The sequence below is a fragment of the Sorex fumeus genome, unplaced genomic scaffold, assembly GCF_029834395.1.
Source record: "Sorex fumeus unplaced genomic scaffold, SorFum_2.1 ptg000029l, whole genome shotgun sequence".
NCBI classification, from domain to species: domain Eukaryota; kingdom Metazoa; phylum Chordata; class Mammalia; order Eulipotyphla; family Soricidae; genus Sorex; species Sorex fumeus.
This window is the reverse complement of record NW_026606086.1, coordinates 2706003-2731875: the sequence shown is the minus strand read 5'-3', so window position 1 is coordinate 2731875 and position 25873 is coordinate 2706003. Positions and strand designations below refer to the sequence as shown.

At 55.8% G+C, this 25873-nt stretch overlaps 1 protein-coding gene across 3 annotated transcripts in view; it reads right to left on the bottom strand.

Annotated features, from left to right (window-relative positions):
- Nucleotides 1-282: 282 nt before the first annotated feature.
- The window catches only part of RNF130 (ring finger protein 130), a 49445-nt gene continuing 23854 nt past the window's right edge, over nt 283-25873 (bottom strand). Inside the window, exons 3-9 of one of the 3 annotated variants that reach the window (XM_056115693.1) lie at nt 20266-20516; nt 15866-15937; nt 14693-14775; nt 12840-12936; nt 11746-11953; nt 8683-8776; nt 5208-5250 (exon numbers count right to left, since the gene is read on the bottom strand). In XM_056115693.1, coding sequence (XP_055971668.1) covers nt 5235-5250; nt 8683-8776; nt 11746-11953; nt 12840-12936; nt 14693-14775; nt 15866-15937; nt 20266-20516 — 821 coding nt within the window. In that variant the 3' untranslated portion in view covers nt 5208-5234. Of the gene's footprint in view, nt 422-5207; nt 5251-8682; nt 8777-11745; nt 11954-12839; nt 12937-14692; nt 14776-15865; nt 15938-20265; nt 20517-25873 lie in introns of those variants that run through there. The other 2 variants (XM_056115694.1, XM_056115695.1) reach the window with 2 other exon arrangements.

Here is a 25873-nt window from a genome sequence, read left to right as displayed (position 1 = left end):
CACGGCGGGCAGGGAATGCCAGGTCTCCCTCATCTTCCCTGGAGACAGCTGGGCTCGCGTGGGACCCACCATCCGTGACCAGCTCCGGGTGGGTTTCAGGGCACTGTGGAGTCATCTCGGGCACCAGCAAAGCCTCACCTTGCGGGGAGCAGGGCCCTGACGGCTTCACCCTGAGCCCCACCCTGCACTCGGGACAGCACCTTGCCACTCTTCCAAGTCGGATGTCGATGGGCAAATGCAAAAGAAGAGAGGTGGACTGTAAATCAAATCACAAAAGGGGTCGACCCGCCCCACGGCCCTCTCTCCACTCATCAGGTCTTGTTCTCATCGTACATGTCCAAGGAAGGCTCGATGGTGGAGAACTCGCTCTCGTACACTAAGCTCCGAGGGGACAGAGAGTTCCGGTGGAAGAAATGCCCGCCTAGAAAGGAACAAGAGAGAGACGTTACGGGTCCCTGGCCTGCCCGGGGGGCTGCGGAGGCGCCCACATCCCACATCCCCCTGTACTCTGCACCCAGCACTGATGCACGTTTCCAGGTCCTAATTCCACTCACTGAGGAATCAGCCACCAGGGGGCGCCTCACAGCTAACATGGCTTGCCTAGTGCTCTTTTCTTTTTTTTTCTTTTTGGGTCACACCTGGCGATGCTCAGGGGTTACTCCTGGCTCTGCACTCAGGAATTACTCCTGGTGGTGCTCGGGGGATCCTATGGGATGCTGGGAATCGAACCTGGGTCAGCTGCGTGCAAGGCAAACGCACTCCCCGCTGTGCTATCACTCTAGCCCCTTGCCTAATGCTCTTAAACGGATTCCAAGCAGGAGTGAAAGAACTGACCCAGGGACTCTGGCACTGGCCTTGCATGAGGATGAGCCCCAGCAATGCACAATTGTGTCCTTGTCACCAGGGTGCTCCAAGGAAAGACCCAGCTATAGTCACTGAGCACCACCAGGCAATGCTCCTTAGCACAGAGCCAGGAGTAGCCCCTGAGCACTGGGTGTGGCTCTAACCTCCCCCTCACCATCTGCCAAAAGGTGTCCACTAGGAAATCTGCAGATTTTTTCTGAGGGATGTGCAGCCCCTCCCTCCCACTTCCACTGATCACATGTGCTTGGTTGAGCCCGAGTTTGATCCCAGGTTACATCCAGGTTCAATCCCCGGCTTCCACTATGGTTTCCCCCAAGCCGACCCGGTTCGATCCCCAGCATCCCATGTGGTTCCTCCTATCACCAACACGAATAATTCCTGAGTGCAGAGCCAAGAATAACTCCTGGGTGTCAGTCATGTGACCCCCCCCCCCAAATAGAAAAACACAAACCATAAAACTGGAGGGAGATTAAATAATAAGAATAATGATTTTTTTTTAAAAAAAGATGGTCTTTCAATGACTAAACTAAGTCGTTGAAAGGCAAAAAACCAAAGGTTCTAGAAACAATGAATTTGCAATACTGTTTTGCAAATACCTGCTCCCTCTGAGCCCAGGGGGCTTACCTTTTTTGCTCCCTCAACGGCACCCTTTGTAGTGCAAAGGTTTTACGAATCCTTCTGATTCAAGGGACTGGCCGCTCCTTTTAATCATTTACACTTACACGGCTTGGATCAGATTTAACTCAGAAACCGGGGGACACCAAGTTCTCCTGCGTTTCCTGTGTTTAGACAGGAGTGATGGCACAGTGGGGAGGGCACTTGCCTTGCACGCGCGGCTGACCCGGGTTCTATCCCTGACACCCCATCCGGTCCCCCAAAACCACCAAGAGTGAGCCCTGAGTGCAGAGCCAGGAACTCTGAGCACTTCTGGGTGTGTCTCCCCTACCCCACGTTCCCTATGTCTGGTTCTCTGAGCTCCCATCAGGAATCTCGCCAGGAGCCTATACAGGCCAGACATCGTATGCCCGCCAGCCCTTGGTCTTCTCTCCCCAGTGCTCTTAGCAGTGCTCCTCTCCTCAGGCCAGAGAGACAGAACAGCAGGCAGGACGCTTGCCTGGAACGCAAGTGACCCCGGATTGACCCTCGGCACCCCACAGATGATCCTGTGAGCCCGAGGAGGGACCCGAGTGTGGGGTCAGTGGGAAGACCCAGTGCCACCAGGTGTGGCCCCCAATCCAAGTTTCCCCTCCCATTTTAACGAGACACTCAGGGCAATTTCAGTTCGTGCTGGGAATTAATGGTCAAAGGTCAGGGTTGGTAGCTGGGCTGGAGGCAGCTGGAGCATCTGGTATTTTCCTGGGCTGTTCCAGGCATGCTTACCTCAGTGGTTCCTGAAAGAAAGATCTGGGGCACAGGCCATGGGTGTAACTGTGGACACCTTCACCTTGTTTGCTTACAAACACAGACTGGGGCAGGAGGCTGATTTCATTAGGTCTCCTGAGCACCACCCGGCCCAATTAACCCTCAGATTTAATCCAAACATGGCATGGGGCACTGAGAGAAGGGACTCCTGAGCACAGAGCTGAGAGCAACACCCCCGTCAAAAAAAATAAGCAGTCAGAATTCACTTTATAATTTCCCAATGGTTCCCCAGGCTAGAGCTATACATAAGCGAACTCCAGAGAGGCACAGGTTGGTTTGGCCAAAGCAGCACAGGACCTCCCTCTTCCCCAGACACGTTCCTTCTCATGCCTAGAATCTCACCCTCCCATCCAATCAATGGATACATATTGTTTTTATTCTTGGATCCTAATGTGTTCTTGGAGGGGGAGTTTGAGACCACACCTGGCAGTGCTCAGTGTACTACTCCTGGCTCTGTGCTCAGTGTACTACTCCTGGCTCTGTGCTCAGGGGCTATACTGGCACTGTGCTCCAAGTGACCCTTAGTGTGCTCAGGGGCTATTTCTGGCTTTATGCTCATGAGTGGCCCCTGGTGGTGCTCAGAGACCCAAGCGTGGGTCCAGAGGCAGAGTCAGGGCTGTGGCCATCACATTCCCGTCTGCCCTGTCTCTCCAGCCCCTAAGCACAGTTTTAACTTTCAACGATCCCACTGGGTGATAAAGAATAGTTTCACTACAGCATAATGAAGAAGTCAGAAATCCATCCACACTTGTTTTCTGTCATATTAAGTCGTTCTGAGACCTTCAGAAAGGTAACTCAAATTTGATCTTACTTATGGATTTTTTTATAATCAGAGTAATGTGGTTTCAACTGTGTGGATGTAAGTGTCTGAGTTACAGCATCACCTAAGACTTCCACTATCGCCCTTATCAATCAGAGAAATTTTATTCTGAACCTTTATTTTTTTTTCAGGTTTTGGGGTATGCCCAGCATTGCTCATAACTAACTTCGGGCTCTGCAATTAGGGACCACTCCTTATGATGCTCAGGGGACCATACGGGATGCTGAGGATTGAACCCGGTTGGCCATATGCAAGGCAAATGCTTTACCCACTATATTAATAGCTCAGACCCAGTTTGGGGTTTTTTTTTGGGGGGGGTCACACCCAGCTATGCTCAGGGGTTACTGGCTCTGCACTCAGCAATTATTCCTGGTGCTGCTCGGGGAACCATATGGAGTACCAGGGATTGAACCTGGGTCAGTTGTATGCAAGGCAAATGCCCTACCCACTATATCATCACTCTGTAGTACTGTCCTCCCGTTGTTCATCGATTTGCTCAAGTAGGCACCAGTAACGTCTTCATTGTGAGACCTGTTGTTACTCTTTTTGGCATATCGAATACGCCACGGGGAGCTTGCCAGACTGCCATGCGGGCGGAATACTCTTGGTAGCTTGCCAGGCTCTCCGAGAGGAATGGAGGAATCAAACTCGGGTCGGCTGCATGCAAGGCAAACGCCCTACCTGCTGTGCTATCGCTTCAGCCCACTATCACTCTAGCACAGGATATATTTTTTTAAAATGTTTTTAAACTTAAAACAAAAAACTGTACGTGAGGTGGAGTGATAGCACGGTGGGCAGGATGCTTGCCTCGCATGCGGCCCATCCAGGTTCGATCCCCAGCATCCCATGTGGTCCTCCGAGCACTGCCAGGAGTAATTCCTGTGTGCAGAGTGAGGAGTAACCCCTGAGCATCACTGGGTGTAGCCCTAAAACAAAAACAACTATTAGAAAGCGTACTGGAGCGGGTCAAGGGAAAGGTTTCATGGGGTATGCCTTTGCACACAGGGAGTTGGGATCTGACCCCCAGCACCACATTTGGGTCCCTGGCCAGGAGAGTCTGGCCAGCAACTACACCAAGGGCGGGACCCGGACCTGCACTGGGGCGGAGCTGCAGTACAGCAGGGAGGGCGCTCTCCTCGCATGTACTCAACCTGGGTTCAATCAATCCCGAGCGCCCCACAGAGTCCCCTGAGTCCCTCAGTAGTGATCCCTGAGTGCAGAGCCAGGAGTAAATCCTGAGCACTGGTGGGTGTGGCCCAGAACCCTAAACAGAAACAAAACATCAAAGCTTTTTTTTGGGGGGGGGGGGCAGGGGAATGCATATCACGTGGTGCTGGGGGACCACATGGGATGCCAGGGATCGAAACTGAGTCACTGCATGCAAGGCAAGCGCCTACCTGCTGTGCTACTGCTCCAGCCCCCCTAATCCAACTTTGCTAAATAAATACTGGATATCTTTGGTAAAAAAAAAAAAATACCATGCACAAAGAACAGGTATTGTCAGCTGGTAGGTATTTTGGAAATTTTTTTCCTTGCCACATTTTGTATCTTCACCCCATAAATATTTCATGAGCACTGAGTATTTACAGAGCACTGGGCCAGGCCAGAGGGCCAGAGCGGCTGATGCAGCCCCGTGAAATCAGAGCGACGGTGCAGAATCAATCCCCCTTTGAGGTTCTGGGGCCGCCACTGCACCCAGGGAGGCCACCAATGCACCCACAGAAACTGCCGGAGCCAACAGGGTGGAGTCACAGTATTAACTGATTCCGCCAGCCCGCCCAGACACCCTGGACTCACACACTCATTCATATGCGCGCGCACACACACACACACACACACACACACACACACACACACACACACACGCCCTACATGGTTAAGAAAACTCACAGGCTTTTGTTTCTTTTTAAACCTTTTATTATTTCTTTCTTTTAATACAAAGCTTTGGCATTAGCAATTTTATGAAAAAATAAAATGTACTAAAAATAAACGCTTGTGAGGCATGATTGGTAATGATGCATAAAAATAGGTTCTTTTGTTTTGTTTTGTCCTTCAAGGCAATCAGTCAGAAAAGCAGTTTTTTGTTTTTGTTTGGTGTGTGTGTTTTTGTTTTGTTTTTTTGTCTTCTTCAAAACCATTCTACCCTATGAAATAAAAGGGAAAACAGGGTCAATATTTTAAGCCGACAGAGAAAAGGAGCCAAACCGGGGTGGGGGGGGGGGCGGCGGCATGGGAGGGGCGCCCCCACCCCAACGCTCAGGGCGGCAGGAGCTGGGGACCTTTGCCAGAACCACACACTGGCGGGGGTGGGTGCAGAAACGTGGGGCTCCCGTGGCCCCATGCTCCTCCCTTTAAACTTCTCCCATAGGCCTTTAAGGGGAAATGTCATCACTGTCATTAGTGTTTTTCTTTTTCTTTTTTTAACAGAGGCCACATCTGGCTGTGCTCAGGGCTGATTCCTGGCTCTGCACTCAGGGTCCACTCCTGGCAGTGCTCAGAGAACCCTAAGCGTTTAATGAGGGGGACTGAGTCAGAGTCAGCAGTGGCAGCACGCAAGGCAAGTCATCTTTTTGTTTGTTTTGGGTCAGCCCTGGCGATGCTCAGGGGCCACTCCACTCCCGGTTCAGCACTTGGGAATCACTCCTGGCGGTGCTGGGGGGTGACAGCCGGGCTGGCCTAGTGCAGGGCAGGGTCTTAGCCCCGGCCTGCCTTTCTGGTCTGAAAGGAGATTCCTGCTCCCCTCTCAGGGGGCTCCTGGGCCACGTCAGTGTTCGGGGGTCACTCCTGGTAGGGCTCAGGGGACCCCAGCCAATGCTGGGGACCAAGACTAGGTGGCTGAGTGCAAGGCCAGTGCTGTCCCATCTCCCCAGACACACTTGCCGCCTCTGTAATGCCAAGCCTGTCTATTCCCCAACTTTTCAGTCACTGGCTCCTTGGCCGTGATAGAATCACAGGCACTGCAGTGCCCAGGGTTCCGCGCTGGCCCAGACCCCTTCATTCCACCCACGGGTTCCCCACGGATGAGCGCGGGCCCGGTCAGATCCAGATCACACCAGCAGAGGCATCAGCCACATCCCACTCCAAACAGGCTCCTGGAGGGAGGCACAGAGCTGAGAGGGCAGCGAGTGGGCGGGCGCCCAGGGTCTGAATGAGTGAAGGGGCGAGTGGAGACATGAATGAGGAAATGAGCGAGTGAATGGCGGAATGAATGAGGAAATGAGAGTGAATGAGTAAATGAAGGAACAAATGACGGTGCAAGTGAATGAGTCAACGAATGAGGTCAATTCATGATGAATGAATGAGCCAATAAATGAATGTGGATTCACCTGACGACTCTCCGGCGGGTGCTGTGTCTTGGCAAAGGCCAAGGCAACAATTTTAAATTTCCTGTGTGAAGGGCTGACTGGTTACGTGCATTGGGAAAAGCGACTTTGGCTGCAGAGTGAAACCTACCAGGGTCTATTCCCCAGAGTTTGTGGGGAAAGAGTGTGTGGGGAGGAAGCAGACGAGGAATTTTTTAGCCCCGACAACAAAAGTGCCTTGAAAAGGAAAACGAAGGGCCAGAGAGTCAGCAGGTAAGCGCTGACCACTGCTCCCATCCCTGTACTGCCCGCGAGACACGCCTGAGCAGAGTCAGTGGAAGCCCTGCGCATCTCCAGCTGCGGCCCTTCAACCACTCCCGCCCTCAAAATTAAGTCACAGCTGGTATAAAAAAGTGTTGGAGCAATAGTACAGCAGGTAGGGTGCCTGCCTCATGAGTGCTGGCCGGGAGTTCAATCCCCGGTGCCTCATACAGTCCTCACGGGTAACCCCTCAGCATCGCTGGGTGTGGCCCCCTCCCAAAAAAAAACCCACCTCTCCCCTTACAAAAGCAATCAGGAGGTGAAAAACATTCCCACCCTCCAAATTCAAAGGAATTCAGAGAATCACCACGGAAACTTGCATTTCACGCATCCAAGAGCACACACCTCTCTCTCCCTCTCTCTCTCCCTCTCCAGCCCCCCAATGGGATCATGGACGCCCCCAGTGAAGCATGGAAGCGGCAGCTACGCACATGGACAGCAGCCATGGCCCTGGGAGCCGCGGCTTGTGGCAGTGGGTGGCACCAATGCAGGGATGTAAGCCCTCAGCCACAGGCGCAGGGCATGTGGGTGCTGTCGGGTAGCGGGAACACGGGGGAGGCTGCAACCCTGGCTCTCCCCCGCCCCCAATTTATGCTAAGGAACTGCCACGCTGGGTGATGCCCTTAGAGGTACCAGCTCCCCCCACCCAGGCTAGCTGATTCTGCAGGTGACCCAGAGATTCCAGGAGTCAGCAAAGACATCGAGGGGCCCGACAGGTGGGTCCGGGGCTGCATGGGGAGCTCAGGTCTGACATCTCGGCTCCGGGTTTAGTTTCAGGGTATCCCTGGCCGCACTGGGACAGGTTCTGGCCCTCACTTTCTTCCAAGCCAATGGCTGGCCAGGATCTTATTGAGCACTGGGCAGAGACAGGTACTGGCCCCCACCTTCTAATCGGATCTGGACCCCTCATCTCTCCCACACCCGAGGTCCAGTCGGCCGAGGTTGGCGCGAGTCTGGCTGACCCCAACACTGGACCCCACTGACCTTTGGATCTGGGCCAGCTCCTGAGATGGGAGTGGGGGGACCCTCTCTATGGAGTCTCGGGCAAGGAACAGCCCCCAAACTAGGGAGGCCACTGGAGCCGCCTGCACCTCTGGGGGACACTGACTGCTCTGGGCTACTCACCATCCCCCAAGGCTCCCAGACAGCAGCCAGACCCATGTCCTGCAGGGCACGCCCTGTCCAGCTGCCTCACCTCAGAGACCCGCTTAGCTCTGCCCGCCTTCCAGAACCTTCTCTCAGACACCTGCTCACCTTCCGGAACCTTGGCTTAGAAGATTCCTTCTCGCCTTCCAGAACCTTCTCTTGTGTTCTACCTGCTCACCTTCCAGAATCTTCTCTTGGGCTAACCCCTGCTTGCCTTCCTGAGCCTTCTCTTGCACTACACAGATCACCTTTCTCAACCCTCTTGTGCTCATGTGCTTGCCTTCCAGAATCTTCTCTTGGGCTAACACCTGCTCATGCCTTCCAGAACTTTCTCCTGGACTACACCTCCTTGGCTTCTAAAACCTTCTCTTTGGCCTTCCTTCCACCCAGTGGAAATACTGGGGGCCCTAAGCTTCCTGCCCCGAGTTTTTCCTAAAAGCTGGAGATGGGGGCGGGGGTTTCTGATATCTGACATCCTGCACACTAAAGGTCCGCTTTATTGCCACTGCCCACAGGCTAGGGTCAGATGCAACATTTCAGCATGAGCTAAGGGGTCAGACCACAAGCGAAGTGGGATGGGACGCGCCTGGGTGAGGGCTGACGCCCACCCCGCCCTCCCTAGGGTCACAAGGCCCCTGGGCGAGTCCTTCCCGCCAAGGGGATCGACTGACCCGTCCCCCAGCTCAGATACGAGAGGAGGCGGTGGGAGAGGAGAGAGGACCGAGAGAGCGAGATGAAGGGACAGGTCAGACCTGGAGTGGGTCAGGCTCGGTCTGGCTCGCGCCACCCCCAACGTTTGCTACTTACTCGTTGGCATTCAAGCTAGCAGTGGCTCTGATGATCATGTAGCAGAGCGTGAGGGCACTGAGGAGGCCAAAACTGGCGATAATGAACCACTCTTCTGTTGGCAAAGAGAGGGCCAGTCACCGGGGAGCAGGTGCAGGCGCCCCGATGCCCTTCAGCACTGCAGGGGCCGAGGAGCAACAGGGAGAGGAGGAAGAGGAGGAGGAGGAAGAACAGGAAGAGGAAGAGCAGGAAGAGGAGGAGGAGCAGGAGGAGGAACAGGGGGAGGAAGAGAAGGAAGAAGAGGAGGAGCTGCAGGAGTAGGAGGAAAAGCAGGAGAAGCAAGACGAGCAGGAGAGGAGGAGGAAGAAAAGGATCAGGAGGAGGAACAGAACAGGAGGAGGAAGAGGAGGAGGAGCAGGAGGAGAAGCAGGCGGAGGAGGAGCAGGAGGAGCAGGAGCAGGAGGAGCAGGAGGAGGAGGAGCAGCAGGAGGAGGAGGAGGGAGAGCAGGAGGATCAGCAAGAGGAGGAGGAGCAGCAAGAACAGGATGAGGAGGAAGAGGAAGAGGAGGAGCAGGAAGAGAAGGAGGAATAGGAGAAGGAGCAGGAGCAGAAGGTGGAGGAGGAGGAGCAGGAGGATTAGGAGGAGGAGCAGGAGGAGGGAGAGCAGAAAGATCAGCAAGAAGAGGAGGACGAGCAGCAAGAACAGGATGAGGAAGAAGAAGAGGAGGAGCAGCAGCAGGACAAGGAGGGGCGGGGGGAGCAGGAGGGGCAGCGGAGGAAGAGCAGGGTGGGAGGGCTGGGTGAGGCAGTGCGGATTGTTAGTTGGGGAGCGGGTGGGTGAGTGGGGACGGACCGGTCCCATCTCTGTCCGGAGAGGCCCCGAGGTGGAGCGGGTGCCGTGACGCCCAGTGACACCCACACAGCCTTTCGCAGTGAGCGGGCGGGGCACCTCCGAGGCAGCCTGGCGGGTGGCCCTGTGCGGGCACCCTGGGCGGGGCGGCCCCTGCGCCTCGGCTGGAGTTCCTGCTGCTTCTGGTTGGTGGGCCCATTTGGGGATCTGGGCCTCCTCCTGGCTCTGTGCTTGAGGATCACGCCTGGTAGGGCTGGGGGACCCTAGGAAGTGCCAGGGGTCAAGCGCATCCCCAGCTCTCCTGCAGCCTCGCGGTGTCTGGCCTGCTCGGACCGACGCTCTGCCTGCTCTCAGCTCCACGGCATGAGTTTCGTTCCAGTTTCAGCCTTTGCTCGTCCAAGTCCTCATAGGTCACAGACGAGTCCCGAAGCAACGTGGGGCATGGGACATTCTAGAAGCCAACAGAGAAGGCACGAAGCTGCCCGGGCCCCATGCTGGGCTTTCCTGAGACGCATCTGAAGCATGACATTCTTCCCTGGAGGTGACACCAAGCCAGTCAGGCTGGGAAAGGCCTCGGTGGTGAGGCAGACAGTGAGGGTCTTCCAGGCCGTGGGGAGGCGGCCACGGACGTGTGTGGAGGACAAGCCGCTGAGTCTCTTGGTCCGGCTTCTGGGAACTGGGCACTGCACCAGGGAGGGACATTTCGGGAAACCATTCTGAAGGCCAGGAAGAAACGCAGCATTTCTGAGGCGTCTCAACGAGTTTCTGGGAATTGACCGAGGAAACGCTTCACCCGAACTCCTCCTTTATCGGGTTTTCAGTGTGTTTGGTTGGGAGCCATGCCGGGCAGTGCTCAGAGCTGATTCCTGGCTCCAGGGCTCAAGGATCCTTCCTGCCAGGGCTCCGGGGACCCAAATGCTGCTGCGGGACTCAAACCCGGGTCCTTGCACGCCAGGCAAGTGCCGTCCTCATTGTCACCAATCCCACCCCAAGCAGCATTTTTGACAAACGGGGACCCGTGGCAGCACCTGGGAACTTCCGCCTCCTTCCCTCGCTCCACACATACTCCAGGTCTCAGTGAGGCTGTGGTGGTGTGTGCCGCACCCCGTTCGGCGCTGGATGGCGGGGAGATCAGTCCAGCCTCCCCCAGTGGGGAGCGCTTGAACCGCGGTCAAGGTCCTCTGGGCTTGCGGGCATCCAGGGCAAACCCAGTGGCAGGCCCTGGCTCGCGTGGTGCCCTGGCCCCTGTGATGCGGGCCCCAGAGTGCCCTGCCCTGTGGCTCCCCGAACCCCAGCCTGTGCAACGCCCTCCTGCAAGGCAGGGGCCACTGCCGTCCCGCCCCACTGGGGCTCATTAAACGCTCTGGAGTTCACCTGGGCCCTTTGTCCCTGCAACAGCGACCTTCGGGAACCTTCCCCAGCAGAGCTGGGTGCCAAACCGGGACCCCAGGAACAGGGGTTCCAACCGTGCCCGAGCAAGGGGAGGGGGGCAACGTGGGCTCACGGCGCCACGCATGTCTTCCCTTCCCTGACACAGGGCACGGCTCCTGACAGCGGGAGGCAAATGTGCTTCCCCGGGGGCCGAGCACGAGCACGCGGAGCCTGGGGTGTTGGGGTTCCCCGGGTAGGGTCGGGGGGGACCTGCGGCGGCGCAGTGAGGGGGCCGGAAGCGAGAGGCGAGCAAGAGTGACATGAAGGCAGAGGCTGAGTGGAAGGTGTTAGATGGGGCGGCAGGAGCAATGAGCATGAAGATAAGGTGAAGGCAGCATGTGGGCACGCGCTCGGATGCCCGTGCACACCTACACACCCTCGCACACACGCGCACGCACGCACGCACGCACGCAGGCTCTCACACCCGCACCATGCCCGCACACGGCCCCCCCATAGAGCAGCTTCTGCTCCACCATCAGCCTGAGGACCAGCCCCTGCACTCTTCAGGTGGGTCCCCTCCTCTTTGCCGTCTTCTGCGCGACACCCTGACGGCCCCGGGGCAGGCAGGGGACTGGCCACGTCAGGGCTGAGAGCCCCAGCCCAGGGGCTCCCTGGAGGGTGTCGGTGGCCAGGGAAAGGCCAGCCCCTCCCAGCCCTTCCTAGACACACCTCCCCCCAACTCCCTCCCGCGGGCGGCAGCCCCTGAGCCCTGGCCCCTTCCTGGGTCCCAGAGCTCCCGGACACACACACACACACATACACGCAGTAAGCACACACAACCCAGGCCCGGCCCGCGTGCTTACTTGTGACCGCGATGTTGATCTCTCCTGTGCGGGGCGTCAGCTCCCCGTCCTGGGGGAGGGGTGTCATCCCCGCTGTCCGCAGGGGCTCCAGGCCCAGCGAGGTGTCACTGCCCGCCAGCTCGCCCGGGGCTGCCCGGCGGCTCACGGCCTGGGTGCGCGTCAGCCGCTCCACGTCCAGCGCCACGTTCTCTGTGCACGGGAGGTTGGGCTGCGAGAAGGATCAGTGAGAAGCACTGTGAGGGCTGAGCGGGAACTGCCTGGAGTCCCCTGGGGGCTGGAGTGACAGGGCGATGGGGAGGGCACAAGTCGGGCACATGGCCAGCCCGGGCTGGATCCCGACACTCCCCTGGATCCCCTGAGCCCCACGAGGAGATCCCAGCCGCCGCCCCAGCCCAGTCCCAAATAAGAGGCTCCCCAGGAAGGTCCTGGGCCCACTGCTAAGTTCTCCCCCCATCGCCTCTTCACTGTTCTTTTTTCTTTTTATGTTTGCCTCTTCACCATTCTGCCCAAGAACTTTTCTGGAAATAAAATTTCCCCCTGAAAATGACTCATGGACTGTCACAGTCTATTGCAGAGAGGCTGGGGAGAAGAGCTCTGCCCGCGGGAGCCCCCAGCTCCCTCCCTGAATCCATGTGCCCCCTGGGGACCACGGGGACCAGCCCCTGAGAGGGCCCATCGGGGAGTAAGAAAAAAGACAGCTTTTCCCTGTGAAGGGTTTGGGGTGACTTCAGGGACTGAGCAGGGAGGTGCTGCTCCTGGTGGGCTGGGACCCACGCCATGCCAGGACTCTGCAGCAACAGCGATACTCAGCCCGCTGAGGGCTGATCTAGATCTTATCACTCTGTTTTTTTAAATCATGGCCTGGCCATCCTTCGAGGGTGGGTGTGGGACAAGGCCTTCCCAGAGCTGGGGAGGATTGGGTTCATCAAGGTGCTGGCCTGTGTCTGCTGCCTGAGGACCACCAGGGGGCGCTCCTGAGCACAGAACCAGGAATATCCCCACCAAGAGACAAAGGCCCAGCACCTCCCTCCCACAATCAGGGGGCCGGGCCACAGTGCACCGCCTGATGGCGCCACGCCCCTCCCCAGCCTTACCACAATGCCCAACGCCTTCAGAATGTTCAGTTTGCACATCGGGCAGGTGCAGTGCTCACTGAGCCAAGGGTCCACGCAGGATTTGTGGAACACGTGCCTGCAGAGAAACCGAAAGATGCAGGATGTGGCCACACCTCCAACACAGGACTCCCCCCCACACCTGGCTCCAGTGTCAGATGTGCCCACTAGTGGATGTGCCCCAAGCTCTGGACGCACTGAACACTGGAGGAAACCCTGAACTGGCATAATCCTGCCCCTCTTCCAGAAACTACTCATGTTTTCTTGCCGTCAAGTCTTGAAGGACACGAAGAATCCCAAAGGGCACCAAAGCCATGAGTTAACAGCACCCCAAACTGTGAAACTGACGAGAATCACGGGTGGTATCTGGGCGTGTTGCTGTTCACCAAATCAAGCCCACCAGCTCTCTGCTCCCCATTTTTATTTTTATTTTTTTGCTTTTTGGGTCACACCTGGCGATGCTCAGGGGTTACTCCTGGCTTTGCACTCAGGAATCACTCCTGGCGGTGCTCGGGGGACCATATGGGATGCTGGGAATCGAACTCGGGTCAGCAACGTGCCAGGCAAATGCCCTACCCGCTGTGCTATCACTCCAGCCCCCCCCCCATTTTTTTTAAATTAAGGAAAATTATGCTGCAAACAGGAATTATGTTTTCTAATATCACTCAAGTAAGAAAAGTGGAATCCAGAGAGAGATCCCAAACAAACGGGACAGAGCAAGAACTACCCGAAGAATTAAGAAGGCTCATGGGCTGGAGCCACAGAATAGCAAGTAGGACCCAGGGTCAATCCTTGGCATCCCATACGGTCTCCTGAGCCTGCCAGGAGTAATGCCTGAGCACCAGCAGGTGTGGCCCCCAAAACCAAAACACTTAACAGTTGTCTTGGACAGGGGCCAGGAAGACGGCACGGGGAGAGGGGTGAGGGAGGGGCGGAGTTAGGGGGAAGGAATCTCAGGCAAATCCTAGGTTCCAACCCTGTCTGCAAGGTTCCTGCCCCTAGCCGGCACCCCCAAACCACAATGAAATGTAAAAATAAGCTCTTCCTGAGCCAGGTGCCCATCGACAATTTTTTGTTAGCTTGTTTTGGGGGGTCACATCCACTGAGGCTCGGGAGAACTCCTGGCTCTGCACACAGGGATCACTTCCTGCAGGCTCGGGACCATACGGGGTGCAAGTACTGAACCCACGTCAGCCGCCAGCAAGGCCAGCACCCTCCCTGCTGTGCTATCACTCTGGCCCCCACAGTGACAATCTGTCACTTCTGCAAGTGGCAGATGAGCAGGCTGCACTGATTGAAGAAAAAGGCCCAAGTATTTCATGTTCTTTTCTTTTTTCTTTTTTGCTTCGTGGGCCACACCCAGGGGGTGCTCAGAGCTCACTCCTGGCTCTGTGCTCAGGGGTCTCTACTGGGGGTGTTCAGGGATCGAACCAGGATCTGGCCAAGTACAAAGCCGATCCCTTAGCTCCTATCCTATCTCACAGTTTGGTCACAGCATTTTCATATGGAACCTGAGCACCAGAGCAAGATAACAGCAGGCAGGGTGTTTGATTTGTGCACTGCTGACCTGGGTTCAATTTTCACCACCCTATAAGGTCCCTTGAGCACCACCAGGAGTGACCCCAGTATACAGAGCCAGAAGAGAACCCCAAGCGCTGCCAGGTGCGGCCCCAGAATGAAACAAAACAAAATGATTTTGAACCTGGATAAAATATGAGCCTGACAGACAGGAAGAAGGAACAGGATCCCTGGACACTGCAGGGGCCCCAGAGGAGAACACGGCCGGGGGTGGGGGGGGGGGCGGGGGGGTGCTCTCCAGCGTGAGCGGGACCTACTTGCAAGGGAGGATCCGGACCACATCATTCTGCTTGTAGCTCTCGATGCACACGGCACAGTGATCGAAGTCCGGGTCTGTCTCCTGTAGAACCAGGGGACACGGTCACATGCTGGTCATGGCTCTTGTGGCACCCAGACACCTGGCCCTGGAGCCGCTGGGCTGGCAAAACGGAAGGGTCTCCAGAAAGCAGCTTCTCCCTTTGCTCAAATGTTTCAACCCAAACGACTCTGGAGCCTATTGACTCAAGGTAGTTGTTTTTTGAGGGCTTTTTGTTTGATTTTGTCTTTTCGCATTTTAGTTCACACCCAGTGATGCTCAGGGGTTACCCCTGGCTCTGCACTCAGGAATTACTCCTGGCAGTGCTCAAGGGACCATACGGGATGCCGGGGATCAAACCCAGGTCGGCCACATGTAAGGAAGTACCCTACTTACTATACTATTGCTCTGGCCCCTGCACCGATTCAGTTTTGGACCTTTTTTCTCCTTTGGCTTTTGGGGTCACACCTGGTAATGATCAGGACTGACCCTGGTTTCATTCCGATCTCTGGCACCTCTGGAAGTGTTCCCTGAGTAGCCCCCAACACTACTGCCAGCTGTGACCCCCCTTCTCCCGCCGCCCTCCCTACTCGCCCCCCCCCAAATATATCTCTCCCATTTTTGAGGCCTCCTGCACGCAAGCCATGTACTGAGCCACTGCACCACACCTGGAGAGGCGCAGGGCCCACTCCTGGCTCCTGGCAGTGTCCGGGGGACCACAGAAGGTGCTGGCATCAAACCGGGTCTGGCACATGCAAGGCAAGCACCTGCCTGCTGTCCCGGGGCTCGACCCCGTAAACCACCTCTATAACCGACCCCAGAGTGGGGGGACAGGGTGCGAATGGGGCAGAGAGATCAGACAAAGGCTCTGCCAGTGCTCCTGAGAGCATCGGGTGGGGACCTAGGGTTGGCACAGAGTGGGGTGTCCAGGAGGTGGGCAGACACGTGCATCAACAGAGCTGGCCCGGTGGTGTCGGGGTCACAGGTGAACCCAGGGATGCTACCCTATGGACTGTACTGCGTTCCCATCAGCATTTTCCTCCCTGGCCCCCCCCCACTGCCCCATCTAGTGCTGTGGGCCCCCAAAGCCCGCCCCCACCCCTGGGCACCCATCCCACCCCCCACCCCCCAGTACCTTATCTCCTTTTTTCACGGTCCTGGTGGTCAGCTTGCCGATGGCTTTCTTGGCTGCATCTCCCAGGCGACGCTGTGGAAATGGCAAAGGCATCAGGGGGGCGGGCAGGCTCTGTTCGCCAACTCCGGGGATCCAGCACCTTCCAGGGGCTGTGCTGCCCACCGTACCCCAGACAGGCTGCAAACAGGAGGCTGACCGGCATGAGGTGGGTGACCAGAGACAGAGGGTTGGGGGAGCTGGGGTCACCTTAACTACGGCCCTGCAAGGCAGTGGGATGGTCGCACCAGGTGTTTGCAGAGACCAGGTGTGACCAGACACACGATCGGACTCCAAGGTCCAACCTGCTTGCAGCGCCAGGAGCCACTGTTCCCCAGCCCACACGGTGTTTTCTTTTTTTTTTTCTCCTACTTTTCTTCTTCTTCTTTTGTTCTAGGGGGGCCCACACTGGATGATGCTCAGGGCTTTCTCCTGGCTCTGCACTAAGGGCAGTGCTTTGTAGGCGCTGGGATCTACCCGGACCAGCCTCTGTCCAGGCAAACACCTTCCCTGCCGCACTACAGCTCTGGTCCCTTTCTCTCTCTCTTCCTTTCCTGGCGGTGCTCAGGGATCACATCCACCTGTGCTCAGGGCTTCCTCCTGGCTCTGCACTCAGGATCATCCTGGCCAGCCAAAGGAACCTGACCAGGTGCCAGGATCGAGCCTGGGTCGGCTGCGTGCAGGGTAAACAGCCCCCAGACTGCGGGTTCCGATCAATACACACCACAACTCCCACGGCACTGGCAGCCGGTGGTGGCGGTTTGAGCCCCTCCAGTGCACCGAGCCTCACCAAGTCTTCAGAATGAGGCTGACCGGGTAAGGCACTGGCAGGCCTGGCACACTGCGGGCCCTGCTCTGATCTGGAAACAATACAGAATCCCCAAGCGACACTGGCGTGGCCTAGCCTACCCCAGCATCCCAACTCTGGACCTCTGCACTGATCTGAGAGTGGCTGGGAGGGGTCCCCAGAGCCTCCAAGCATGACCCCTCAAAACGGACACACAAAACACAGGAAAGAAAAATGGAAAGTGTCCCAAGGCTCATTTATGACCCTGCGTTTTCTTGTTTGTTTTATTGGGTCTGTGGGGTTTTTTTGTTTTGTTTTGTTCCACTTTGTGCTTACTCCTGGCTCTGTGCTCAGGGATGACTCCTGGTTCTGTGCTCAGGGCTGACTCCTGGTTCTGTGCTCAGGGTTGACACTTGGCTCTGTGCCCAGGGGACTATATGGCCAATATGGTCAGCCGGTGCAAGACAAGCACCCTACCCACTGTCCTGTCGCTCGAACCCCTGAAACAGAACCGAAGCTGTCATTCACTTTTCTTAACCAGTTACTTCTCAAGTCCTGACCCTGAGCCTCCCACACCATGAGGAAGTTATGAAAAGAGAAAACTTGGCCTGAGTTTACTTGCAAGATTTGCAGTTTAATTGCTGTTTATTATGAGATCTGCTTCACATGAAATGTATCATGACAGGAAGCCTGCAACAGGCCCAGCACAGCGCCTTCCTGGTTCTCCCAAAGCTCATCACTCCCGTGATCTGTGGTGATGCTTTTATATTATATACTGAATTCAACCTCCACGCACTGCTGTGGCCAACTTTGAACTTGTGATTTTGGTCCACTGCAATGTGTACACAGAGGGGAACTTTACATATCCCTTTATTTCTCATTTATTTTGGTGGCGGATGAGGATTGGGGCCACAACCCCCAGTGCTCAGGACTTAGTCCAGGCTCTGTGCTCAGGCATCACTCCTGGAGGGGCTCGAGGGACCATATGGGGTACCTGGGATGGAACCCCGGTCGGCCGTGTGCAAGGCAAGTGCTTTTCCTGCTGTCTGCTCTCTCTGATCCTCTATTCATTGATCATGAATAAAATCTAAGTCTCCCAAGTTTAGTGCCCACTGACCCAGCTGAGCCAAGAGAGGTCCTAGGAATGCCAGGTCTGATGGTTTGGAGGATAACGTGACGTAAGATCGGATCCACTGAGGTTTGGCAGCGCTGTGTCATCACCCCATAACTGCTGGGCTTCAAACCAAATCCCCCAACTCCCTCTCTGTGTTTTCTCCAGCCCTGGCTGGGGCTATCCCTCCCTGCTCAACTTATGGTTTTGGGTGTTTTTTTTTTTTTTTTTTGCTTTTTGGGTCATACCCGGTGATTCTCAGGTGTTACTCCTGGCACTCAGGAATTACTCCTGGCGGTGCTCAGGGGACCATATGGGATGCTGGGAATCAAACCCGGGTCAGCCGCGTGCAAGGCAAACACCCAACCCGCTGTGCTATCGCTCCAGCCCCAACTTATTTTCATACCAATAATTAAGCCCCTCTTTCCTGGCGCAAGGCACTTGCCTTGCCTGCAGCCAACCCAGGTTCATTCCCCAATACCATACCTAGTCCACCAGGAGTAACTCCTGAGCACAGAGGCACGAGTTAGCCCTGAGCACCATTGACGGTGGTCCCCAAACGATCAGGCTGGAGCATGTCAGGCCTCTGCACGCAGGAGGTGACCCCATTCTGGCCCTGACACCGTGGGCTTGTATAGTTCCCTGAGCATCACCGGGAGAGAACTCAGGGGTAAGGATGGGAGGAGCCTCGAGCTCTGTCACGTGTAACCCCGAAACAAAGAAATAGCGAGGCTGAAGGGAGGACAGCGGGTGGGTGCCTGCCTTCCACACAGCCAACCCGAGATCCGGTGTGTTACCTGAGCACTGCCAGAAATAATGCTTGAGCGATCTGGGAGGGCAGCCTGAGTCGGTCCTGGCTGGGAAACTGAACTACTGCACACAACAGCGCCCTCCCCCGCCCCCACCTTCCTTCAACAAAATGGCCTCCGTGGACCTAGTGTTCAGGGAGAAGGTGTCCACTCTCCTAGAGTAAAACCCATGGAGGAACACTACCCATATTCTCCCACTCGGGCTGGGTGCGTGGAGGAGGGGACCATCGTAGCTCAGACAGCTGTGGACCACCCCAGCTGAAATGGAACAAACATGAAAACCAACACACGGGGCCTCTAAGTCCACTGCACGGGTTCTGGCCCACTAAGGGAAAAGGTCCTTTTTCTCTTCTTTGTTCTTCCGTTTCTGGGCCACCACCCCCAGTCTCGAGGGATAGTGCTGGCTCTGTGCTCGGCAGAGACCCCCAGTGGTGCTCCAGGGCTGTTCCTGGCTCTGCTCCCAAGCACGCCTGGTGGTCCCTTGGCTCTGTGCTCAGCAGCTGTCAGTGCTCGGGAGATTCAAACCTGGATGCCAGCCACACAGAGGGCAAGGGCCCTCATCCCTTGACTATCTCCCTGGCCCCAGAAAAAAAATTTTTTTGTGTTTTTGGGTCAAAACAACTGATGCTCAGGGGTTACTCTGGCAAGCATCCTATACACTGTACTCTTTGGCCCTCCAAGAAAAAGAATTTGAGGACTTTTTTTTTAGGTTTTTGGGTCACGGCCAGTGATGCTCAGGGGTTACTCCTGACTCATCACTCAGGAATCACTCCTTGCAGGTCTGGGGACCACATGGGGTGCTGGGGATCAAACTCAGGTGGGCCACATGCAAGGCAAACGCCCTACCCGCTGCACTATTTCTCCGGCCCCAAGGAAAAGTATTTTAATTTGATCCCCAGCACCAAGTTGGGAGAGGTCCCTGACAGATACACAAGAATTTGAGAATAAAAGAGGCAACTTTGTGGCATTTCTTCCTTGGTTATTTTGTTACTATTTGGGTGTTTGGGGGTCTTCCTCACACCTGCAAGCTCACAAGTTACTCTTGGTTCTGTGCTGAGGAATAACTCAAGGCAGGGCTTGGGACTGTCCCCACTGGGGCTGCAGGCCCCATGTTCCCTCTAACTATGGTATTTCCAATGACTAGACCCAGCTAGCTCCTATCACACACTCCACTTACTTACGATATCCCAAGTGATTGGAAGAGCTTCCATGTACTTGGGCAGGTTTATTTCTAACCCACTGAAACGCCTGGGGGCCTCCTCCCACAAGGGGGCGGTCCTGCGCTGAGCCAGGAACAGCCTGTTGATGTCACTCGGGGTTGCTCTCCAGCACAGAGCGGGAATAAGCACCTGAGCACTAGCAGCGGGAGCATCTGAGCTCAGGCCGGATTAGCCACAGCAGTGCCAGGGTGTAACCACTCAACATCCTCCCAAAAGCTATTTTATATCTTATTTAAATTTTTCTCGTCAGTCCACCCCTGGCTGTGCTAGGGGAGGAGGGAGCCGAGCACTGCAGGGAGGAGGCTCCTATCCCTGCCAGAGACCGAAAGGGCCATTTTTAGCAAATGGAGAAAGATTAAAAAATCCAACGATACCCCTCTATACCGCGTCCACTCCCGACTCTGCTGCCTGGGAGGCCCGTCGGGGCCTGAGCTCACCTGGTTCCTGTCGCGGGCATTCGTGTAGCGGATCTTCTGGATGAAGTAGAAGATCAGCCAGGCGGACGAGATGATCATGAGCACGATGAAGGAGATGGACACGAAGACCAGCGAGCCGCGGCTGATGTTCTTGGGGGGCATCCGCGAGCCCACAGCGATGGTCATGAACACAGAGACGTTCCTCTCCAGGTAACTCAGGATGTCCCTGCCCCGCAGCTCCGTGATCATGACTGCGATGATGTCCCCTGTGCCTGGGGGGAAGGGAGGCCTGGGTGCTGGGCCACGAGCCACAGCAGCCCAACAGCGCCCGGCCGGGGAGAGCACGGCGAGGAGCGTGAAACGGACCCTGACTAAACCCACCGAAAACAGGGAAGGTGGCAAACAAACTTGCTGGAACATTCTTTCTGAGAGCGGAGGATTTGGATAGGGGGGGCCACAAGCGGCAGTGTTCAGGGGTTCCTCCTGGCTCTGCGCTACCCTAAGTAAATACTCCTGGCAGTGCCTGGGGACCCTGTGGGGTGCCAGGGACAGGTCAGTCCCGTGCGAGGCGAACGCCCTCCTGGCCGCACTACTGTGCGAACTCCTCTCTGGAACATTAGCTGTGTCGGCTCTTTTGGGGCCACACCTGGTGGCACTCAGGCTTTTCCTCCTGGCTCTGTGCTCAGGGGTCACTCCTGGAGGGGCTCAGGAGCCCTGAGGGGTAGCAGGGACCAAACCCTGATATATAGGGTGTCAGGAGCAGGTCTGGCCCCTTCCTGTAGCGAAGCCACAGGAGACAGATCCCTCCCCAGCGTTTAGCTGGCGACACCACTTCCAGCTTGTAAGTGCTCTTCAAGAGGCTGGAGAGAGAGTACGGGGCGGAGGGGTCACTTGCTTTACATAGAGAACCCAGGTTCGGTCCTTAGCATCCCACAGGGTTCCCCCAGCACTCCCTAGAATGCCTCCTACACACAGAACCAAGAAGCAGCCCTGAACGCAGCGGGAAGCCCCGAGCAGAGTCAGGAGTGCCCGTGAGCAGTCAGGAGTGAGCCCAAGTACAAGAGCCATGAGTCAGCCCGAGTACTGAGTTATGAGTCAACCCTAAGTGCAGCCAGTTGTAACCCAAACACACCCACTCACCACCCACCAACACAATCAAAAGGGGAAAGGAGAAGAGGAAGTAGTTTCAGATACGAATCCCCTAAATGATGACACTCCCAGTGAGTAGGGCGCTTGCTTTGCACATGGTCAACCCAAGTTCCATCTCCTGCACCCCAGAGTGATTCCTGAGTGCAGAACCTGGAGTAACCCGAGCATCGTGGGTGTGGCCCAAAAACTGAAAAAAAAAAAAGAACCAAGGAGAGACTCCCCAAAAGGGGATGTGTACACCCAGAACAGAGCACACCCGTAGTGGACAGGGAAGGCTGCGTCCCAGGGCTGAATGGTACGGATCGAGCAGACGAGGTTGCTTCTGCAGGTCACGCCCACTATTTCCAGGGGTAGGGAAGCACCCACGACTTGGGGCCTTCTCTGTAGATAAGGACCCCTGTCACTGTCCTTCTGTTGTTCATCGATTTTCTCGAGCGGGCCCAGTAACACCTCCATTGTGAGACTTTGTTGTTACTGTGTTTGGCATATAGAATACGTCATGGGTAGCTTGCCAGGCTTTGCCGTGCAGGTGAGATACTCGGTAGCTTGCCGGGGTCTCGGAGAGGGGCAGAGGAATCGAACTCGGGTTGGCCATGTTGGCGCGAAGGACCCCTGGAAGGGGGTTATACTTTGGGGACCTTCTTCTTCTGCGGGGGTTGAGCTGAAGCACTGGGGTGGGCAAGAGAATTGGCACCCGGTAACTGCTGTCCAGATCACATCTTGGTTTCCTCCTCCTCAAGCGCCCTGCCCTGAGAAATCCCTAAGCCAACGGCTTCCTGACGAGGTCAGAGCCAGACTCTCAGAGGCATTCTTGAGCATTCCCTCCCGCAGTCCTGAATGCACCCGTGGCCGTGAGTCACAGGAAACCCCAGACTGTGCAGACAGGGACCTTCTGCACCCAGGGCCTGAAGCCTCCACACCAAGATCTGTTAAGGGTCCCACAAGTCAAAGACCTTGACCTTTGATTCTCATTTGTTTTAGTTTTGGGGCCATACCGGTAGTGCTCCAGGCTGACTCCTGGCTCTGTGCTCATTGCTGACACCCAGTTCTGTGCTCAGGGCTGACTCCTGGTTCTGTGCTCCTGGCTCTGTGCTCTGAAATCACACCTGGCCTTGCACTCAGGGCTGACTCATGGCGCCATGCTTGGCAATCATTCCTTGTTCTATACTCAGGGATCATTCCTGGCTCTGTGCTCAGGACTTACTCCTAGTTCTGTGCTCAGGGATCACTCCTAGCAGGGCCTGAGGGACCCTATGAGGGGCCGGGAATCAAACAAATGTCAGTCACGTGTAAGGCAAGTTCCCTCCCTCCCCCTCTCCCCCCCCCCCCACTGCCTCCCTCATCCTAAGCCTGCTTGGGTCTTTCTGTTTTCTCCCCTCTCAAAACCAGTATCCAAGGACAAATTTCACGGAGAATTTTCAACACCTTAGCATAAAAACTTTGGCTCACGTCAGCCACCGTGGTTTTGGGGAACTTACAAACCCAGAGCATTCTGGAAATTTCCCCAAAATGAAACAGACAGTGGGGAGGCTGTTAGCATCCTGGGTGTCTGGGGGATATTTTAGAACTTCTGGTCAGTGAAAGCAGTGGCCCGGGGGCCTGGGGAGACTGGAGAAATCAATGCTATGTGTTTGTTTGGGGCTTTGATGTTTGGGTTTGGGGCCACGCCCACTGGAGGTCAGAGCTAACTCTGAGCACTGTGACTAAGGATCACTCCTGGCGGGTGGACCCTAGGAAGCACCGTGGGCAGAAACAGGGTGGGCCACAAGCAGGCCCTTGAACTCTGCATCAAGCCTGACCTACCTGAACACAGAGAAGCACACCCAAGGCTTGATCTGGGCGAGTGGGGGAGGGAGGGAAGTTTCTGGAAGTCTCAAGAAGCAGTGGGGCGGGGCGGTGGGCCTGGGGCTTGTCTCACAGCTGGTGTGTGAGGCGGAGAGCCCAGGGCCTCTGCCCTCATGAATGAATGGGTTCTCCCTTCAGTTCTTGCCCTCCCCCGTGGAAGCCCCCCACCCCTGGCTCAGCCAAACAGCCTTTTTTTTTTTTTTTTTTTTTTTGCTTTTTGGGTCACACCCAGCGATGCACAGGGGTTAGTCCTGGCTCATGCACTCAGGAATTACCTCTGGCAGTGCCTGGGGGACCATATGGGATGCTGGGAATCAAACCCAGGTTGGCCATGTGCAAGGCAAACGCCCTACCCGCTGTGCTATCACTCCAGCCCCTCAACTGAACAGCCTTTGCACACCTCAGGCTTATCACCCTCCTGGCGGTCTGTGGAGGGGGGTGGATTAGGGAAGGCGTGAGGCCGCGTCCTGGGCTGCTGTGACTGACACCATGACGGGTGCTGGCGCCAACAGAGAAAGGGCAAGAGGCTCTCCTGAGATGCCCTTGGTCCAGAATAGAGATGCCTCTTCCCACACCAGGCCCCCGCCAGGTGCGCAGGACACCGAGAGCTGAAAGGCCCCATGACAAAGGTCACTCGGGGTGTGGGTGAGAGGGGTAGACGGGACCCCTGAGGCCCTGAGGGACACTGGGAGAACATGGGGCCTGGGCACATCCCAGAACAGGAGGAGGGGACAGAGGGTGTGTCCCAAGCACAGGGTCCCGGAGGCCTGCCTGCTCGTGTGGAGCAGATGCTGGCCTTCTCCTGAGACACTCGCCACCATCTACACCCCACGACCCCCGAGGGGTTCTGCCACATTGGGCACAGGACAGATAGCGAGAGACCAGTCCTGCCGAGGGACAGAAGGTCGCAACCTCCCGCAGAGGAGAGGCAGCCGGGGCGTGGGGATGGCGGATGGGGGACAGGGAGAGCCTGAGTGTGGGTGGGTGAGGGCAGGAGGAAGCAGCAAAGCATAAGGGGTGTGACCGGGTAACTGTAGGAGTAAGAGAGAACATGTGTGTGGATGTGAGTGTGTGTGAGAATGTGTGTGAGAGTATGTGTGAATGTGAGAGAATTATTAATGTATGTGAGAGAGAATGTGTGTAATGCCCAAAAGCAGAGAGAGAGTATGGGGGAGATTGTCTGCCATAGAGGGTGGGGGAGAGGTGGGATCGGGGGGGGCAGAATACTGGGGACATTGATGGTGGGGAATATGCACCGGTGGAGGGATGGGTGTTCAATCATTGTACAGCTGAAACTCAAACTATCTCACAGTGATTCAAGATCAAACTATCTCACAGTGATTCATGATTCAAACTATCTCACAGTGATTCAAGATCGCGATCAGGTGTGTTCAGGGTGGTATGGCCAGGGCTGGAGCGACAGCACAGCGGGTAGGGTGTTTGCCTTGCATGTGGCCAACTTGGGTTCGATTTCTCCAACCCTCTCGGAGAGCCCGGAAAGCTACCGAGAGTATCCAGCCCTCACAGCAGAGCCTGGCAAGCTCCCCGTGACATATTCAATATGCCTAATACAGTGACAACAAGTCTCACAATGGAGATCTTACTGGTGCCCTCTCGAGCAAATCGATGAACAGGACAACAGTGCTACAGTGCTATCTCACAATGATTCAATAAAAAAAAAGATAATACATTGCTTAGATTTTAAAGATAATCAGAGTGTTAAATCCTAAAAGGAAACATGCCAAAATAATTTTTAATGGAAAGAAAGCATCTATTAATAAAAAAAAAAATTGTAATCTTTGAAAAAAAAGAATGTGTGTGAAAGTGTAAGAAAAAAATGTGTGTGAATGTGTGTAACTCTGAAAGTGTGAGGGGATGCATAACTGGGCGAGTGTGTATGTACGTGAGTACCTGAGTCTGGGGAAGCACGGGGGGGCACGTGACTGGGAGTGTAGAGAATGTGTGTGTGAGAGTACGGGAGAGTGTGAGGGCTCGTGTGTGACGGGATGAGCGTGTGTCGGAGAGAGAGAATGTGTGCAAGTGTGTGTGTGACTTATGAATGTGGGAGTGTGAGGGGGTGTGTGACTGGGTGAGCGTGCATGCACACATGTATGTGGGAAGCCCAATAGTCAACATAATGCTGAACCTGTGAGAAAGCGTGTGTGTGTGTGTGTGTATGTGTGTGTGTATACATACGACTCTCAATGCTAAGTAGTGAGAAAGCGTGTGAGAGTGTGACGGTGTTGTGCACGTTGGACAGCACTTTCCGGCTCCAGATTCCCCAGCTCAAACGCCCACAGTGGGGGGCCCCTCCTCCCAGCTGGCTCACGCTTCACGCCTCTGGAAACCCCTTCCCAGTGCTCAGGAGCTTGCCCAATCTCTGACTCCGCGTCACCGTGATGGTGAAGCTGAGTCCCATCCCAGGCTGAAGGAATTTATCACTCACAGTCACGTCCTAAGTCCCGTGGTAAACCGAGGACTTTCCTTACCCAGCCTGGTCTTTTGGGGGGTGCGGGTCAGGGGCAGAGGTTTTTTTCTGAGATTTTTTGTTGTTTTAATTTGGGGGCTGACTTCTGGCTCTGCAATCGGGAATTACTTCTAGCTGTGCTCAGGGGACCCTATGGGATGCTGGGAA